A 20432-nucleotide genomic window follows, 5' to 3' on the forward strand; every position below is an offset into this window, starting at 1 on the left:
TCTGCACTTATTTCTTATATTATTCAAAATTTTTGGTAATAAACTTTTGGAGTAATTTTATGATCTGCAATTTCTATTACTATTTTTTTCAGAAATTTGTTTACATCTAAGTAAATGTTGCACATACCGCCAGCATATCTATTTTTAGAAAGTACATAAATTTCATGAATTTTATTTACAACTTATAGCCATAGTTTCTGTAGGCTGTCATTCGAATACTTTAGTAAACACGCATAAATACACTCAACAATGTACTCCAGCAATTTGGTAACTATAGTAACCAATGAGCAGACGTGAATGTGACGTAATAATCCCCATGCAGTACCATATTTGTCTGCAACAATACGATAAATTATTACATCATAAATTTTTCTGGGATTAACCTCTGACCTTCAGTCATAGAAACCAAAATTGCAATGCCGCCATGACAATGGTTGCCAAGTGATGACACCATTTTAGAATTGAACATTTTTGTACATAGTCAACTTCTTTTAACACCCCTTGGCAACATTATAGTTAGTAAACATGGCAGTAACACATTTCACCAATATTTAATTAATTGAGTCCCCCCTCCCCCCCAGTTGAAAAACAATTTCCACAGCTGCCTGGCTTCACATGCAGCAAGATATGAGTCTCATAAAAACAAAGATGGCAACTTTGACTGTTGTTCAGACCAATGAGTACAAACTGAGACGTTACCAAGCTTTAACTTGATAATTTCATTGGTGACTGGAAGGTAATGAAGAGTCACCAGTGGTAATTTAGCTCATGTAGCACCCAGGTCAAACTTGTATTTTAATTGTGATTTTAACTAGAAGAATGCATTGAATTGTGGGAAAATCAAGTCTGAGCACTTGCTGTAATACAGTTTCAGTGGATCATACTTAGCCAAATACCAACCTATCTAACCACTTGGTGAACAGAAATTTGTAGTAAATTGTAATATTTTCTGTAACAGTCATTTAATCGACAATACATTTTCAAGATGTTTAATTCACCTGAGAAATGATTTCTTTGGCACATTCCAAATAAAAATCCATCTTTATGTAATCTATTATGTAATACATGCATCTTATCAGTAATGCATACACAATTTTCTGTCTTGTTGGTGTTAAAGCATGGTAGTCGTGTGCAAGATATATGGGTCTCATATAAACAAAGATGGCGACTTTGACTGTTGCGCAGATCAACAAGTACGAACTGAGATGCTTCCAAGCTTTAATTAGGTAATTTTCATGTTATTCGAAGGTATCAAGGAGTAACCGGCGGCAATTAGTGCAAGTCGTGCCCAGGTCAACTTCATACTTGTGATTTCCATTTGAAGAGCGCATTGCATTGTGGGTACCGACTACCATGATTTGACCCTTTCACCACCAGACTTTCTCGTCCAAATTTTTCGGCACTTTATTTATTTCAATAATCTTCACTATTCTGGAAATGAAATTTTGGAACAAACAGACAAAATTTAGGTCAATTTTCAGTTTTTACTCACCAAATTTAGCTATTTTTGACCCAATCTTCTGAAGGAAAGTGCAGTCTATAAATAGATCTATTTTGTGAATTTCTGATAAAAAGAGGGAACTGGTGGTAAACAGGTTAGATTCATAGCGTACAGTGCTGTCTGAGTGCAAGTTAAAATTTAGCTAGATTTAATCTAGACATATTATTGATAACAATGATACTTTTCATGAAATAGAAAATTAAGCAAGCTGAATTGGAATTTAAGTTATGCCTAGATTGTAGTTCTCTGCTTAAATCCTAGACAATCTCCAGCACTGCTGCTGCGATACAGACTAGATCCGCAGATTCCATTGTTTTGCTGATACAATGTAACATTATTATTTATCTTGTAACAGATTGAGAACAGCAAGCTATTGTTATATCTAATAGTTCTGTGTTTAAAACAAGTACCAGCAACTAATTAGACACATTTAGAAGATCACACATGTGAGTTGGACAGAGTGTAAGAGTCACAGGCATCATTACTATTAAAAGCACCATGTGTTGCGATATGTTGCGTTGTGTTGATTGCATATGACGTATATACAACATGTTGCTTACATGAAATTTGATTATGCATTGAGCCTTTTTTTAATGCGATTTCCTCATTACCGCTTTGTAACAGAAAAGCTGTGAATTATTATTGAATCGTATTTCAATAAAATCTACTTCAATAAAAAAACATATTAAAGCAATATTTTATTCATTTCTGAAACTATAATGTAGGATCTAAGCATGTCAGCATTGAAAAACAATTTGTTATAAAATTTTACCAAATTACTGTAGAATACTTTATTTTTGCTGGAATTTATTTTCACTGAAAAGGCTTTTTGAGCATTTTTTATGGAATTTATTTTCACTGATTTTTGATGAGTTTAATGTGAAATAAAGGATTTTATTTTCACGGAATCATTCCTTCAGCGAAAATAGCGAAAATAAATTCCAAGCGAAAATAAAGTATTCTACAATATGATACCAACTAAAGGAAGAAAGGAGGTGTTCTTTAAGGTTTATACAATCTGTAGCATGATACATTATACTTAACCTTCTGAATGGAAGCCTTTTTCTCGCCAGCATTTTTGTGCAACATTGTCATGATAATTTTTCTACATATTTTTATATTTTCCTTTTAATTTTTAACCAAATAGACATAATTTTCCATTGCTTAGAAGTCTTGATCAAAAAAATGAAGGTGCTTTAATCTGGAAAAGATGACTATGGCAATCAAAGTGTAAAAAATGAAGATAAACAATAAAGGGCTTTGGGGGAAAATGCTCAGTTCTTGTAGTAACCTTTTCACCACTTTTTTCTATATTCTTCAATATTTCTGGGAATGAACCCTAATTTTGAAGCCAAAAGACAAAATTTGAGCCAATTTTCAGTTTTTGCTCAAAAATGTGGCTATTTTAGGAAAGCGCACTAAAATGACTATTTTGTTAATTTGTGTTGAAAAGAGGGAACTGGTGGTGAAAATGTCAAAGCAAGTCAATTGGAGAAGAAACATGAAGAGTTCAGTACAGAGTATTAAAAGAGAATTCACTTTTTTGGTTATTTCCGAGAGCATCTGTTATACCGTACCGGATGATGTTATCCTCAAAATTTCTCATAAAAAATATTTTTTTTTTTTATTAGTACATGTACAACATAATTCATATTTCAAATATCCTGTACTGTAAAAGTATAAATATTCACAATTGTTTATTGTATTGTCATGACAACACCTGTAATATGTGTATCACTAAGCAACTAGTAACAAACCTTCCATCTCTAAGGATTTACAAAACAGAGCCTGCACAACTCAGGTATGTTTCATAACATAGTAACTATGTGGACTATGACATGAACTCAACTAAACACACAAAATATACATCTGCAAAATGGCCACTGCTTTGCTTTGCTTTGCTTTGCTTTGCCTTGCATTGTTTTCTTCAAGAATCTGAGAGATTTACATAATGAACATTTGGGTAAAAAGTTAAAAATCATAGCAGTGATGAGTCAAGCATTTTTAAATGACATTATACGTAAATGTGCACCAAAATAGGGTTGAGAATGGAAGAGCTATGAGACATCATTCTATAATTCCCTTGCGTCATTGCATCAACCAAGTACAGTGGGGTTAGGGCCAAGGAAAAAGGTTGTGATGACGAAGAAAAATTTGAACACTAAATCTTCGGGATCATTCGCCTGTAAAGTCTATTGAAGTAAGTAGACAGTTCTAATATTATCCATGAGGTCTTACTCACAAAGCACATGTACATGTTTGATAATATCTCTCATATGGAGGAGTTACTGTGAAATCTTTCACTTTTACTTGGAGTTTAATTTCGCCATTTTTGCTGAATCAGTAGAAATAAATTACAGTTAAAATACATTTTTTCATTCAACTCAGTAAAAATCAGTGAAACAAATTCAATGTGTTTAAAAAAGCTAAAAAAATGTTTCAATGAAAATTAATTTCAGCTAAAATAAAGTATTTTACTGTATTTAATTCTCTGTCTGATGAATGGAATTATGAGGTTAACACAAGAATACTGCAAAGTATGCAAAAAGGCAGTAGAATGATCACATTGACCAACGCATAGCTGAGATCAATGCAATCCTGTACTGCCTGAGCACATACTTTGCAGCATTCTTTTGATAACCTTATTATTACATGTACAAATCAGCAACAGTCCAAGATGACAATAAAAACATATTACACTGTACAAACATAATTTACATTTCATGTGACAGCATTTTAATTCGTCATGCACTATAGCACATCTGCATCCAAAGTAAACAAAGAAATTATTGAAAGTGTTTGAATGTGACATCAATAATCCCAAAAGCGTTTAGTGTTTGTGACATGTTTACTCCAAATAAAGGGAAATTTGAATGAGCACAAACAAATTTTGAACGAATACAAACAAATATTGTTTGTGCTATTCGATGTATAATAATCATACATGACAAATATATAACCTTCTCACCTCAATTTCCCTCTTTTCATTACAAATTCACAAAATAGTCCCATTTAAACAGACAGACAAATTTTTTGAGTAAAGACTGAAAATTTAATTAAATTTTCTCTGTTGGCTCCAAAGTGCAGACAAATTTGAGCCTGATGAGTCTGATGGTAAAAAAGTTAAGCGTACCTTGGTATGACCATTAAAGAGCAAGATTGACTTGAGAAAAAAAATTGAATTTTTAGGATTATTTTCAAAATTTTAAACATTTTAGCAAAGAATCTCCAGCACTTAAGAACCTATTTAATTAGGGGAGGGGGACATGCAGTTAGTGTGATGAGAAACTCGCGACCAAGATGCACATACCGACAAGGTCAGTTTTTGATTCTTGATATTGTCACAGATTTTTTATTTAAGTAGTTTTTAGTATACAGTAATATAAAAGATTGGCTTCGCATTAACCATACTTAATATTAACTCCTCCACAACAGTTAAGTACAGAAAATTGTTTTCATTTAAATTGCTCAGGTTGGATTCATACAACTTAAAATTAGAGAATTCGTTTTCTCCATTCTTTAAAATTTATGAATAGAGAAGGCTTGCATGGATCCACAAAAGTACACTGGGATCTTTGACAAGTGATAGCTAAAGACTAGAAAACACCTTCAAACAAAAACTTGAATAGAGTATTTTTCTGAATCAGCCACCTCTTGAATAAGTCAGAATAACAAACTATAGCTCAACAAAAATTCACTTAAGTTACGAAGCACTAATATCGGTTATCTGACGCTGGCAATACATGCGCAAACTGTAATCTTTTCACCAACTGTTCTCTCTTTTCATCACTAATCAACAAAATAGTCCTTTACTTTCCTTCAAAAGATTGGGACAAACAAAACTAGACAAATTTTTTGAGTAGAAACTGAAAATTTTCTAAAATTTTGTCTGTCGGCTCCAAAATTAGGGTTCATTTCCAGAAATATTGAAGAATAAATGAAAAAAGTGCAAAAAAAATTGGGCAAGAAACCATGATACAAACAACTCCAATTTTTCCAACTTAACGATTTTAATCCTCTCATCGTCGCTGACAAATTGTTGTCACTTTTCCGCAATTATTGTCATTGTTAAACAATTGATCGACTTTCATCAGGTTGGCAAAACGAATGGTCAAAACTGGTTCATAATACAAACATGATCCAGTAGTGAGGAAATTTTAGGCGTAATTATACAAATGCAACTGTCAATTGATGTGACAGGAACACATGGTCTGTTTGTGTGCCTCGTAAGTACTTGAAACACAGTCAGGAATATTTGTTGTTTTGATAATTTAAATATTCTACGTTTATCATAACAAATCAGTGAGATTATATCTGTGAAATATTTTGGGGGTAAATTTGAAAAATGTGTGACATTGTTGTTTATTCTGTTTGTTGTGAATATTGTTTGCCAGATAAAAATGATCAGCCAAGAAATCAATAAAAAATACTTGTGTTTTTCGATATTATTGTCAGCTAAGAATGTTCATATCACAAATGTTTTTATCAAAAGTAAATTTTTATGAGAAATCAAGTCAATTGTTTTATTAATGTATGATAGTTTTGAAATAAAAAAATAATAAATAAAAAACAGATTTTGAAAAACTTATCGACCATACAACTTTTCTTTTTTCTAGGCATTATGCAAAATGTTGGAAAGTTTAAATGATTGAGGAAACGTCGCTTATGATTGTCTATTCAGCCATTCTTACAAGTTAGTAAGAAGGTAAAACAAGTTAGTTTTACTCGACTGTGAAATCATTTTGCTAAAACTGCTAGAAGTTAATGACCAGTGAGCAAGTAATGAAATAAAGCACATTGGCGGCAAATGATTTAAATACCAGTATGACAATAGCTTAAATGAATTGACTTTTTTTCTCCTTTTAAATTTTTTTCGATGGCATGTATGGTATTATGGGTGATAGTGACAAGACTACGACTAACACAAAGACGAGACTGATCTCTAAAGGAAGGGGACGACACCACATAAAATGTCTTTCATTGGCTTGATGGAATTCTACTGGGTCAGAGGTTCACGAATGAATGCTGTTTTTTTGTATGGAACTAGAATTATGTGTTATCTACAGAACTTAGGTCCCCAACAAACAAGCCTCTTGAGAACTTTCTCCCACTGTAATAATGGCACAAATGCATATCATCAACATTTTCTTTAGTTTGTTTTGAACCAGTTTGCCATTTTTATAAAATTCCTCAACAAAAGTTTATAATCATATATCAAAACGTATATTCAAAAAAAAAAAAAAATGAAAAATAAATCTCAACAATTGCAGTTAGTTTTAAAGTAAAGAAACTTAAATAAAGAAAAAAAAAGATTGTGAAAAAACAAACGACAATGAAAGGTAACTCAGTCCCGCTATTTGATGAATGGGGGACATCTTTTTGACCTCTAAAACACCTTTGAAACATACCTTTAAAAAAATAAACGAGACATTATCTTTTATTTGGTGCATACAGGATAAACACACATCACAGTCAAACAACAATAGTGATAAAAAAATATAAAAACTTCAACGACAGATTTACTATAACCGTGAAAGTCGTGGCATGTAGCAATTAAAGACAACTATAGGAACACTATCGATCAATGGCCGTATAAACACGGACAGCAATTAAAAATCTGATAATGACACAGTAAAAATAGATCCAAATTTTTTTTTTAATCTTCTATTTATGAAAACCTCAGCCATACAAATATAGATCTAACCAATGAGTTGAGTTGAGTTTTATCTAAAACTTATCTTATGACGTCAACTTTATACACACGTTCATACGTAACCACCTGTTTGTCTTCATTGCCGAAAGAATAAGTTACGTCAGAGGTATATTCCCTCAGGTTATGTGATTGACAAACTACACTGTGTTGATGGATTTCATAAGGGATGATAACGATGACGTAAAAATAAAAATATCATTAAAATATTATTATAAATTAATATTCTTTAATCATAAAATGACAAAAATATTTTTGTTTTTTAATTTTTAGCACACGCATTTTAACATGTACAGAGCCTGAATACCAATGTGACCAACACGTTGTCGTTGTGAACAAGGTGAACATATGTCACTTCGAGTTATAAATCCACACACGAATAGCCCCCTTCATTTAAGAATCATTCACGTATGTTTCTATAATTATAATTATAATTTTAATTATAGATAAATCAACAGATATTTTAAACGCGACAGTGAAAAGTGCCATGTTAAATAAAGCTTTGTCGCACATACAGCAGTATAACACAGGTTGTTATGACAGAAGTATTGGGCATTTAAATATCTGACCTACCTCCGGACAGGTATATGGCGATTTAGTATGTCCATATTTATTCCCCATCGCTGATCGCTAAAAATCCGGGATCTCCGAGCACAACATACCACTCCCAACATATGAGTCACATGGTGTCGCTCGGATAGTTTTCCTGGAGAAACACGAGGAATTTTGTTTCCACGAAAACTGCACTAGTTGAGAGTAGCACAGAATGGACCTGCCCGAGTGCAGGATGGTCATGTGGTCTCGTTGATGATAAGATTAATTGTCGTGATTTGTTTAAGTCAACAAAATGGATTACATTTTAGCAGGGTAGCACTGCAGTATTGGTAACTACACACATCAGGGGGGCTTTGCATAAAATGAGTTGGTTGTAGTGGCACAGCTATTGGAACAGCTGTTGCTTACCCCCCGGGGGTGCCACTCTAATAACAGAAACCATACTTGATTTCAGCTATGGGGGTTGATACGCCACTTATTGGTCTTGTTACAGGATAATGTAATTAAAGATGGTTTAATTATAATTTCAAATATTTTACCGACTAAACCTGATATCCCTCTTGTTTTATACAATATTTACTGAATATCACAAGAAATAATTTTTTTTGTAATTTTAACTCCACTTCCTCAATACTAATATTGTCGGCAATTTCAATACACTCTCGTACATCGGCATAGATATGGAAATTTGTTGAGATTAAAATCTTTTCATGATAATGGACATATCAATTTTATTATTTTTTCCGCCCAAAATTCAGAGCAAATATTTTCACATCTTGTGAAATTTTCACTAAATTTTTGCGTCATTTTGGTCCATATGAACAGTTTAAGGTATTGCTTTTAGTTTTTGATCAAAAAATTTGTCAATTTTTATCAACATTTTATGTGCAGAGAAGCAGACTATAGAAAATCCTTTTGTTGTTGTTGCCAAAATGGCACTCAAAGGATTGATGTGAAATATTAAAAGAAGACAATTCTCATTCACATGAATCCCCTAGCTTCTTCAGTTCAAACTAAACATTCAATAAATAATAATCACTACATTGACAAGAGGAAGCGTTCAAAAAGAACAGAGAATCAAATTCACAGTATATTGTTTGTAGTTTGCATATTAATGAGCAGTTATTTACTCCATTGTTGTCAATAAAATTTCATATGCATATAAAGCATCAGCTGACACACAGACATTCTCTTTGAAATACAATAACCATGGTTTGTTTAAGCGATACTATTTTAAGAGGATCCTGTTTGGATCACGTTAACGACAACAATAATTTTAAAATGCCGACAACTACACATTCATACTGGTTGTTAGACTTTTAATATCATAATTAATATCCCTCCGACTTAAAATTGTTTTCAAGACACCAGTTGTGATATCTTTTGATTCAGTTGATTTGAATATCTGAATTAATACTGTAAAAGAGTTAATTATTCACTGGGTTTTAATTTTCCTTATTTCACTGACTGGAAAATGCACTAAATTAAAACTCAGTGAATATGTAAAATTGAGCAAAGTACACATTATCCAAATGATAAAACCGTGAATTTAAAACCCATTGAATATGCCTGAAATGCTAAATCAGTGAAATTTAAACCCAGTGAAAATTAGTCATTTTACAGTAATTTTCATTTGTCGAATAAACATATACCACGTAAAGCCGAGCATGGCAGATAAAATGGATATTTAACATGCAGCATACTGCATTGCTAGAGTGTTATCGTCTGTGGTGTATGCATAATTAGCAAGAGAGTTTGAAATCTATAATTGGGTCAAATATTAGAAAGGGGTGGATCTCTACTACCGGTAACATAAGGAGCTCAATACCACGGGCAATATTTTTTTTACTAAGAGATGCAACTTATGAGGAACCACGGTTTAAGTTCCAAAGAGTGCCTGTGATTGATGCTGAGTGGCTGCAGACAACAAACAAACAAATCAGGATGGCCTGGGTACAGCATGTTCACCTTGCATCAGGAAGGTTTGGGATTGGATTCCTGGAGTGTTGCAGTAAAAATCATAAGACAGTTTGCACTGCCTTCCAAACACGCAATATTAGGTTTGAGAGACTGGTTTGCACACACATACTTATAATTAAAACATAAGGCAAAAAAAGACAGCAGTGACTTCAATATTAGGAAAGTCACGAAAATAATTGTAAAAAAAAATAATAAGGCTGTCTGTCTACCTATATTATATAGTCAATGTGATACATGGATATGTACATTATAGAATATTTTTTAATTGTTATTCCATACATAACAATACATTTTAAAATTGGTTATCTATTCAACAGGTTGCTCTCTATAAATAATTTCTCCTAACCCTACCCCAACCAAAAAAAAAAACACAGTATAAATCCTAAAGTACCAGTTTTGCACTCAAGTCCAATGCAATGAAAAATTACCGGTAGTGTAAATTTCTATGACAGTAATAATAAATACCCCCTACACAAATACATAATGCACAACAGTGAATATTATTTCTAACAATTCAATTTTCTTGAAAAAATTCTAATTTAAAAGAGTGATTGTTCCAAATAATGAAATTTTGTTGGGATTAGGAATACAGCAAAATGATCAATTCAAGACATGCGCGCCTGCATGGGCCTACAACGTAGTTTCCCCCAGGATTACTAGTCTTAGTAAATAGTGGTGTTTATTCACTGCTGTATTACAATACACAAGATTAAAATAAATATTGTGAATTCATTGTGTTTAATCTAGGTAACATGTACAGTTATAAATATAATGCAATCGAACACGCCACACACAGAGTGAAGAAAAAAAAAATAAAACTAATCTACCAATACAACTGGGTGGGGCAGGTAAACGGAGGTCATTGAGGTGACCTAGATAGTGGGAAAGTTAAATTGTACATTTATTGTTTTGAATACTCGTCAAATAAAGTTGAGATGATTAGAGTTGTGTTTTTTTGGTTACAAAATAAACTAATTTCAAAAATCTAGTAATTGAGAATTTTTTTTTTATTTTTTTGGTTTTGACAGGGCAAATATAAAATAAAATCTATGTTTCCGGTAATCCTACCTATCCATTTGAGAATAAAAACAAAAAGTTGTTTTTAAGCTCAAAATTATTTATTTCTATGCAAATTATGTTAAGTCAATTCACCAATGTTGTACATTTTGTTTATTAGTGTACTTTCGTCAATGTAGTGAAAGACTTAGCTGTATTGAGGCAACATATTCTGAAAACTTAGATGTCATTTTCACATCTGTTGTTAAACAATGAATATGCTCTAACAAAAATCTAAAAAGTACAACTCATTGGAAAAAATAAAATAAAAAACCCTGTCTACCAAGTATTTTAATCTTTTTTTATCATTATCATTATCAGAAACACAAAATTTATTGTATTTGGCCTAATTGTTTACATTGTACTACCCAAGGATAATTTTAGCTGTGAGCGCCACCAAGTGACAAAGATAGGAAACCATTTGTTTTTATTTAGTTGTATCACAGTTTCAGCAGATTTTCTCTCCAAAATATGTGTACACATTATGTAATTTTTTCTGCAAGTTTTTTAATTCTGGGTCAAACAAAGTAATTATTCACAATTTTTGAAATACTCACCAACATACTGGTAAGAAAAATGCTGTGAATGATAATGTTTAGTGGAAGAAGACAAAAAATAGTGAATAGGTTAACATACAAGTACTACAAGCTACAAATTTCTCATGGAAATACTAATACCAACAGTAGTAACACAAAAAAAGGCCAACAAATTCAGAAAGTATTTAAAAGTTTAAAAATCAATAAAATTTACCTACAACCCATTATTGGTTTCCACATCAGTCAAGATCAATATAACAACTGTAAACACTGTAATTATTCACTGCTTTTGGACTTTGTTATTTTTGCTGATAAACAAAATTTGTTAAATTAAATCCATGTGAATAGGTATAAAGCAGGTAATTTTATAAAAATCAAAAGACAAGTTGGCTCCACCAGTAGCAAATATGCTTACACAAATGAAAGAGGTGTGTTTATGGTTAAATTAATTCACATTTTTATGACAATTTTTTATCCACATGTACTTCCCCAGGTGATTTTTAATATCAAATTCGGCTGATAGATATTCCAAATTTCATATTTGCTCTATTAGAAGCACTTCCCCATTAGAAGAACATATAAACCAAAATCATGTTTGTTGTATACTGAATTATTAAAATATTAGTAATGTTGACCATTAAAACACCTATATTTTTTATGTAAATGTAGGCACTTGTGATAAATACGGTAAACGTCAATCCAGTTTATACAGTTACCATGGTAACACCATGATTGGCTTATTTCTCATCAGATGAGGATGCACATGTATTCATGAAATAAATAAAATTGATGTTTGCATTTTTTTGTTGGTGAAAATTTGTTGCAAGATTTTGATCGCGTTGCTATGACGACAGAATGAACAAATACTTTTCAATGGAGCCAAAAATTCAGAGTTTATGAAATTTACAATGATCATACATGTATACATTTTTGATCCAATATCACAGAAAATAATTTCACTACTAAACTGAAAATTAGAAAAAAAAATTAATGGTATAAAATTACTGTAGACTACTTTATTTTCGCTTGGAATTTATTTGCGCTATTTTCGCTGGAGGGATGATTTCATGAAAATAAAATCCACCGAATATACTTTTTTCCTATATTTCACATTAAACTGATCAAAAATCAGTGAAAATAAATTCCATACAAAATGTCCAAAAAGCCTTTTCAGCGAAAATTAATTCCAGCGAAAATAAAGTATTCCACAGTACTTGCATTAGCTACAACACCAGCTGCCTCGTACATTGTCTATATTTTTACTGAATACGACTATCACTAATTGTTTTCCCATTTCACAGCTGTGGTACTGCGTCACTGTATCAACAAAATAAAGTGTAATCTAGGTCAATGCCCTCTTAATTCATCCATCATCACTGCTGATACAAAGTAAACTGATTAATTTTTTTACAATTTGATTACCGTATTACCCCGGGCACGCGCCCCTCCCTGGGCAAGCGCCCACCCCCTGTTTTCACAAAAGTTACATGTTGGGGACATCCTCGGTTAAACGCCCAGGGTGATTTTTAGCCAAGAACGGGGTCAACAATAAAGTTTTATTTGTCAAAAACGAACGCGTTCGATTTATTTAAATAGCGTGTTTGTTATGGGTAGTTCTCTTTTTGGAGTGTGTGGTGGCCCTGAAAAGGGCCGCTTTGTTTGTGTTTTTACGTAAAAACTCATTGGAACTTAACGACGTAAGATGAACCACGCAGCATGTGGCGCACACGTTCTGCTTTCTCTTCATTCACGATGAATCCAATATTGCAATATTGCAACGATCCATACCTTGGTGAGTGGTTTGAAGCACTTAGCCTTGGTTTCAAAACTGACTGTGAATCCATAACGGGAGCTAGCACTTTTGAGACATCACGTCGTAAACTTGCTACTTTCTTTCCATCCTTCATCACAGCTATGGCATTACGGTCATGTGCATTATTTTTCTGTCGTTGAAGAAAAAACATTTTGCCGACCTCAAGTCCATCACGATAACCATAATGAGGCATGCCGATGATGGGAACTTGTTGCATCATCGTTATTTTTGTAATGTTGTTACGTGTGTGGGTGCGTGAATAAATCATGTTAATGAGGTCGACCAGAGTTTACTTTCAGTCTGTTTTTTATGTATCGCCATTTGGATATGTTTATGTATTCACAATAGTTTGTAAACATTTCACATCAGTAATAAAAGGTTTATTTGTTTCATAACCCTGTCTGCTATTCTTCAGTAATTACGATGCGATGTATCAATACGTGCGTGAACAAAATTATGCTAATGAGGTCATCGCCATCTTGGATTACAAGCGGTAGTTTTTCCCGGCCGTTTCGACTTGCATGCACTGATCACGGTTACTAAAAAAGTAACCGTGCATTGATTACAGTACTTACCATACTTTGTAGCCAATTTCAGTGAGTAATACAACTTCATTCGCTGACATAAAACAAGTTTTATTCTTGAAATTCGACCCTGTGTCTTAGTGTTCCCACAGTTCTTGACCGAGTGCTCACGTTTATTGAAACCTCGCATAAATCAAGAAATAAGTACGTGTACAAAGTGTACGAAAGCATTCCTTTATTTGACCTTATCATACGATCACAAAAACAACTTTTTAAAATCTTTTTTGGGGTGGTCCTCGGGTAAGCGCCCACCCCCATTTTTTCACGATTTTGTATGTTCAGGCCCCTGGGCGCGTGCCCGAGGTAATACGGTATTTTAAGGGATATGTATTTGTAGAGACCAAATTTTGCATGGTCTCTCTGATGATGTATCTTTAAAGCGGGGGAGTCGTCAGATGGCCATAGTGTGTTATTGTTTACAAACAAGTGTCTACCCATGAGCCTTTGCATTTTTAAAGTGTGTTACTATCGACACTTCGAACTCAATTTGCGCGTGTGCACAGGTGACGACCCTCTCGCTTTAAGGACCCCAGTAAAACTCACTGCTACGAAATTTCTTGAATTCTTTCCCAAAATTAAAGGTAACAGTATTATATTAGGAACAGAGAGTATTCAAAACTTGAAATAATAACAGCTTTGAGAAAGATTTGGTCGTTTTCAACATGTGTACACAACTTTTCTCATTTCACTATCAGGGATAATCATGAAATTTTATAGCAATGACATTTCTGTAGACAGAGTGTAATAGTGACAGTTCTGAAATTGAGTACATTAACAAATACATTGTGGTAATGAACTTTAATACATGAACTGCATGAACATGGTGGTGTGGATGGATAGGTGTGGTATACAACCAATAGAGTTTGTACCGAAGAGTTTTGTTTTTTTTTAAGCGAACATGTATGTGTACTACTATATGGACCCTGGAGAAATTGAGTGATCTTAATAGAATACCCCTCATTAAGCAAGCTCTTATCCTCGGGGGCGGAGCTACGTCACAAGACGTTCCACGTTGCTAAGACGCGCACCACTGTACAATGCATTTCTATGGGCTCTGTGCGCGCTGCTGTGGAACGCCGGTCGAGCCGGTGAAAATTCGAGAAAACAACACGAACTCAACTTTGAAGTAATTTCGAACAACCAAATTTATATATGTTACACACGTAGGGCTTATCTTGTTGCACTGTTCAGAGGAGTCTCAACAATCATCCCAAAGTACCATTTTCTGCGAGTTTTGGGCCTTTGTTTTCACCGCAGCGGGTTGCCAGGCGGTGAAAATGCCCGGATGTCCGCCCCCAAGGATATGAATAAATAAACGAAGGAATTGAATTCTTTAGCCTCTGTTGTTAATTTAAAAAAATAACACAAACACTTCACGGAAACACATCTCATATGTAAAGCATCTTCCACTGATTTTCAAACATGAAATGTACACATTACAGCAATTAATTATTCATAAAGTTGATTTTCATCTATTGCGAAAATTAATTTTCCATTAAAACACCTGTCAGTCAATTTAAACAGGCCCCAAGATAATGTGACAGCGCCCTCTACAGTCACAATCTGTTTAGATTGGAAATTTATTTACCTGTCATTTAACACTCACAATTCATTCTGATTTATTTGATGATTTATATGATGCCTGTGAGGATCTCATAAAAACATGACTTTTACAAAGACTTTGCAAACTCATTCAATGAGATCCGATGGTGATAAAAACCTCATCTTGTCATTTACAAGATACCTGGAAACATGTTAAATAATATATTTAAATAAAAACTTTCTGTGAATATTTAATTTTTCAGGTATTATAAATATCACATGGGACTAATACCATCAGTCTGCTGATCTGCACTGGCTCGGAAGATGAAATCTGATTGGCTAAAAAAACAAAAGACTTGTGGCATTGAATGCACGTTCATTCTCAGTAATGTTATGCAAATTGGAAATTCAAACTAGCTAATCATTTACAACCTTCCGAGCCATTGCAGATTAGCCCCCATCAGTAGCATGTTGACTGTATTGTGAACTGAAATGAGCCTAGCAACAATTTCAACTAAAGCTGAACTACTTTTATCATCTTTTTTTTCAAAATATTGATTTGTGTTGAAAAATTAATGACAAAATTTTGCACAAAAAAAATGCATAAAAATATAATACCTGCCAACATTTTATGGAAAAAAAAGTTGACTACAAAATTACCTGTAAATCACAGTAGACACAATTTCATAATTTCAAAAAATAAAATTGCGCAATTTCATCCCTACAAATTATTGATTCAAGAAAATTGTTTGTACCAAAAATTAAGCTGCTCATTCACAACAATACTCTTAAAATAAAAAAACTTCAAAAATTCCAATTAAAAGATTCTAGTGATCTAATAAGCAGTTGTAAAAGTTTTTGTTATTGTCATAGATAATTCAGCAGTTAATGTCAACTGAAGTAGAAATTAGATTAAAAACAGGCGCAAATACCAAAAAAAAAGGAAAAACTTTTGCAAAGGAGATGTAAGTACTTCATTAATTTGTAATTTGGCAAATTTTGAGTTCAAAAAACAGTTTTCCAGAATTATAACAATCAAAGTACACCCTACAACAATCACCTTTGATAGATTAAAAAAAAACACAGTTGTGAGGCTTGAAATATCTTGCAGCAATGTGGTCACCAGGTCATACACAAAACTAATAAGGAGGATAAAAAAACTTAGGAGAAAATAATCTCAGAAACCACTGAGGAGACCATAATAAAATCATATTGAACAATTTCATGAGGATTAATCTAAAAAATAAGATTCATGATGTATTAAGGTGGCTATGGTTACGATTAAATATTATAGGCAGATTTTTTTTAGTGTTTACCACATGGTTTTAATTTCGTTTGGTAAATATGGCGAGAAAATCATATGTTAAAAGAAGGATACTCATGGTGATCCCGCATTGTTGGGAAATTCTGGTGAATACTATTTATTTTTTCATGAAGTAATGCTTTAAGATGAATTCTCATGAAAATAATTCAAAAACAGCTTGTGTTTTGCACATTTCAGACAGTTTTTCTCTAACTTTGTACACAGTATAAAAAGACATGTATGTCTAAATAAAACTATCTAACACCTGATGATTTTCCCGCTTTTATTTAATAGGTTGAATGCACGGGAATGACCACAAATCTGTAGTAAACAGAAACTTGCATGCAGGTACATGAACAGCTGGTTGAAAACTTGTGTCGTACTTTAGTATGTTAGCTGTCAAATTTATAGGCTTGCATCAACGCTGTGACTAAATGTAAAACGCTTTTGAAAACACCTGAAGCGGAGACAATTTATGGCCCACATAAGGAGGTCAATTAGACCTGACCACCTAGCTGAGCAGTCAAGTGGAACAAATTGCTGTCAACTATTAGTATTTAAATTCACTAGAAATAACACTGAACTAGGTAGTTCATGTGGCTCCTTAGGCAAGTGTTTTTAATTCAGAATGGCATTGTGTTGCTTAGTAACTGAGTAACTGTTTCGTATCATGGTTAACTTGGAGGGGAAATTTGTACAAAACCTGTTAAAACATATGAATATTGATGTCTATATTTTATTAAATAGTCAACAATAGATACATGCGAGTCAGGCAACACTGCCAGGATACGATCACCTTCTTAAATGCACATAGACATCAAGACTAAGTTGTTATAAACAGAAATCTTCAAGGGTAACAAATTAAACTCCAAGTGACACTCATAAGTTAGGCGTTTTTGTTATTTCTGTACAAACATATGGGTGTTTTCTGGTCATGATGAAAAAATAATAAACATAAGATCATTTTAACCACTACTTTAGTTTTCAAATAAAGAATCCTATGCTCCCTGAAATGACTGAAATGCTCACATATATGAAACGACATACGAAATAAAGCAACCATACCCAAGTAGTTGACATAAGTGCATGCGTTTCTAATGTGGCGAATATAGTGGTTGAAAATGGCCCAAATTAGGTGAAGCAAAAAGATCCTCTGATATAGACAACTGAGCATTTTCCCTCCGGCTACTGCCAGAAATGACAGAACATTGAAGCAATAATCACCTATAAACATCATGGATACATCAATCAATCAATGAATCAAACACTTATACCATATTTTCTCTAATGTCAAATATTATATTTTAGCTGGAATGGCATTTTTTGATGAGTTCAACATAAAATACAGGAAAAACGGTATTTTCACTGGATTTTTTCAACTGATTCATACTCTTCAGAAAATAGCAAAATGTATTAGATGTGCATTTCCATTACAGGTACATGCAAGTTAATGAAGTTTGTTTTGATGGAACTTATACCAAACTGATCCATGCATGATAAATAACATTTTTCTCCATATTAGGAGAATTCACCAGCTAGGGAGACAAATGTAAGAGACAATCACTTGATGCAGAGACAATTTTTCACAACTCAAAAATAACCCTATTTGAGACATGTTTCTATGACAACTGCCATGCATAAAAATAATATAAAAAAACAACAATTAGGTTAGTGGCAAGTGTTAATTGAACTACAGATACTTGCGGTTTTGGTCTGATTTTTACAAAAGAAAAGATGCTATAGTTCAATTATTGTGTTTTTGTTGATGAATTGATTAAAAGGAAGTGCAGTGATTTTGTTTTCCATATTCTTGTTGAAGAAATAAATTTATAGGTGATCAGATATAAACCAATTTACATTTTAATTGCTGGTTTTATGTGAAAACTACTAAAATTTTTATAAATTAATTTATAATTCTCAGAGCAAAACCACAAGTATCTGTAGCAGTGAAAATTTTAATGGTGTTCTTTAGGAAGAAAGTATTAGAGACTTTTAAGAAATTTTGACAGTTTGCTTAACTCACAAAAATATTGCAGTAAATAATGAATGGTTTACCTTATTTAAAAAAATAATACCGTAAAAACTCTAAAATTTCACCCACCCGAAAAATTCAACCACCTTAGTATTTGGCGGATTTTTGTAATTTATTAAAATCCAAAATTTTGACCTCACCAGAAATTGCTCACTTATTTTTACTCAAACAATTTGTTTAAAGACATGACTTTCTATAACTATTCTATTTCTGCAACTGTATATAACCCAATTTTTATATTTGTTGAATCTTAACTCTAAAAAATCCGACTGGCCGAAAATTTGTCGTTATTTTGTATTCTAAAAACCCAACCGTTTTTTAAAAAATTATTATTAAAAGTGGTCGAAACTTTAGATTTTTTTACGGTAATGAAGTGAGTGAAATGGGGAGAGGAATAATAGCTACTGTAAACTGCTTAATTTTTGCATTTCACAGACTCGTAAAATTCAAGAAAATTTGTCTCTTGCCAAATTTAGGAAGTTAACAGTATGGAACACCTTAACTGATGAGCGTAAAATAGAATAAAAATAAACTTACAATAAAAATTTGAATCTTTGCTGCGTACTCTTGTTCCATTATATTGCATAGTTCAACAGTGGAAACTTAACCCAAGTGACGATATCGGAATCATATACTACCTTATCTGCTGTAATACTTTCCACAACCTATAACTTGACTTTTAGTAGAGTGTGACTTACGTACCAAAACTAAACAGGGGCTAATACGGAGTCCATCAAAGTCCAAACTACAACTGATTTATTGTCTGGTTTGGCGTAGTCAAATAAATATATTGTTACATGGGCTAGAAGTTATAATTTTCTAATCCAGCGCTACATAAGAAATAAAGTAGCTTTAAGTCAATAATTACAAGCACGTTGTGAACATATAGACACAAATGCTTTGACCTCACGGCCACAGCAATCCCTCTCGCCATGATATTTATTAGTGTTATGACTGCAAAAAAACGTCAGCACCTGCATACATGAAGATCAGTACGCTGGTATAGATTATTCGGTTTTCACGTGCCTCAGTTAGAGACGCATACTGGACCCTCTAAGATGTTTGATGCGTCACGGACAGACACGCAGAGATTTTATTTTTGACACAATTAAATTCCCTGGCACGTCATTGAGGCAACCGAAAATCATAAATTGATCACATATTGTGCATTATGTTTTGATGAGTTTTTAAGTCTACTTTATATAAACAAAAACTAATTTATTTACGTTAACAGTAAGTTTTACAAGAACAATGTATATTAGCAATAACGCTCCAAAAGAACAAATACAGAGTATAAATTGTCCAAAATCATGTCTTTTCTAACAGCTTTGATATCAACGACCTTTGAGCACATAGATTATTTATATAGCTAGTGCAAGTGAACTCAAAATATTATGTGCACACTGTGCTTGTGGAAATTAATTAACACAAAATGTTCTCATTATATTCACTAAGCCTAAATTAAGTTCAACCAACATAGTAAGACAACTAAAAAAAAAACAAATTCTTTCGTGATTGCATCAATCGATAAACTGTAAATTTTATTTAAACTTTAAAAGTGGTGCATTTCACAACAAGTTAGTGCAGGTAAATTTCAAATTCTATATGCACACTGTGCATGCTGGGAAAAAATTCTATTTCAATCCCTGTTAGCTGCAAGAAAAGGATCCCAAAAAATTATCACGCATAATATTGATGACCTTTAATGGCCATTCTACAAGTTAAAAATAAATAATCTTTAATTGCTCATAGAACGTTGCAAAAGCTGGATTATCTACGGCTGGCGTAGCGATCACTTATCTCTTTATGTCCAAAATGCG

At 32.8% G+C, this 20432-nt stretch overlaps 1 protein-coding gene across 3 annotated transcripts in view; it reads right to left on the reverse strand.

The window, feature by feature from the left end:
- The window catches only part of LOC100377347 (dixin-like), an 80491-nt gene that overhangs the window by 27243 nt on the left and 32816 nt on the right, over positions 1 to 20432 (reverse strand). Inside the window, exon 1 of one of the 3 annotated variants that reach the window (XM_078014010.2) lies at positions 7785 to 8116. The exons of the other annotated variants lie outside the window; for them this stretch is intronic. Within the exon in view, the coding sequence (XP_077870136.2) occupies positions 7785 to 7832 (48 nt within the window). The 5' untranslated portion in view covers positions 7833 to 8116. Of the gene's footprint in view, positions 1 to 7784; positions 8117 to 20432 lie in introns of those variants that run through there. 3 annotated transcript variants of the gene reach the window in all.

Source organism: Saccoglossus kowalevskii, chromosome 5 (genome assembly GCF_978046115.1).
Source record: "Saccoglossus kowalevskii chromosome 5, keSacKowa6.1, whole genome shotgun sequence".
Classification (NCBI taxonomy): Eukaryota; Metazoa; Hemichordata; class Enteropneusta; family Harrimaniidae; genus Saccoglossus; species Saccoglossus kowalevskii.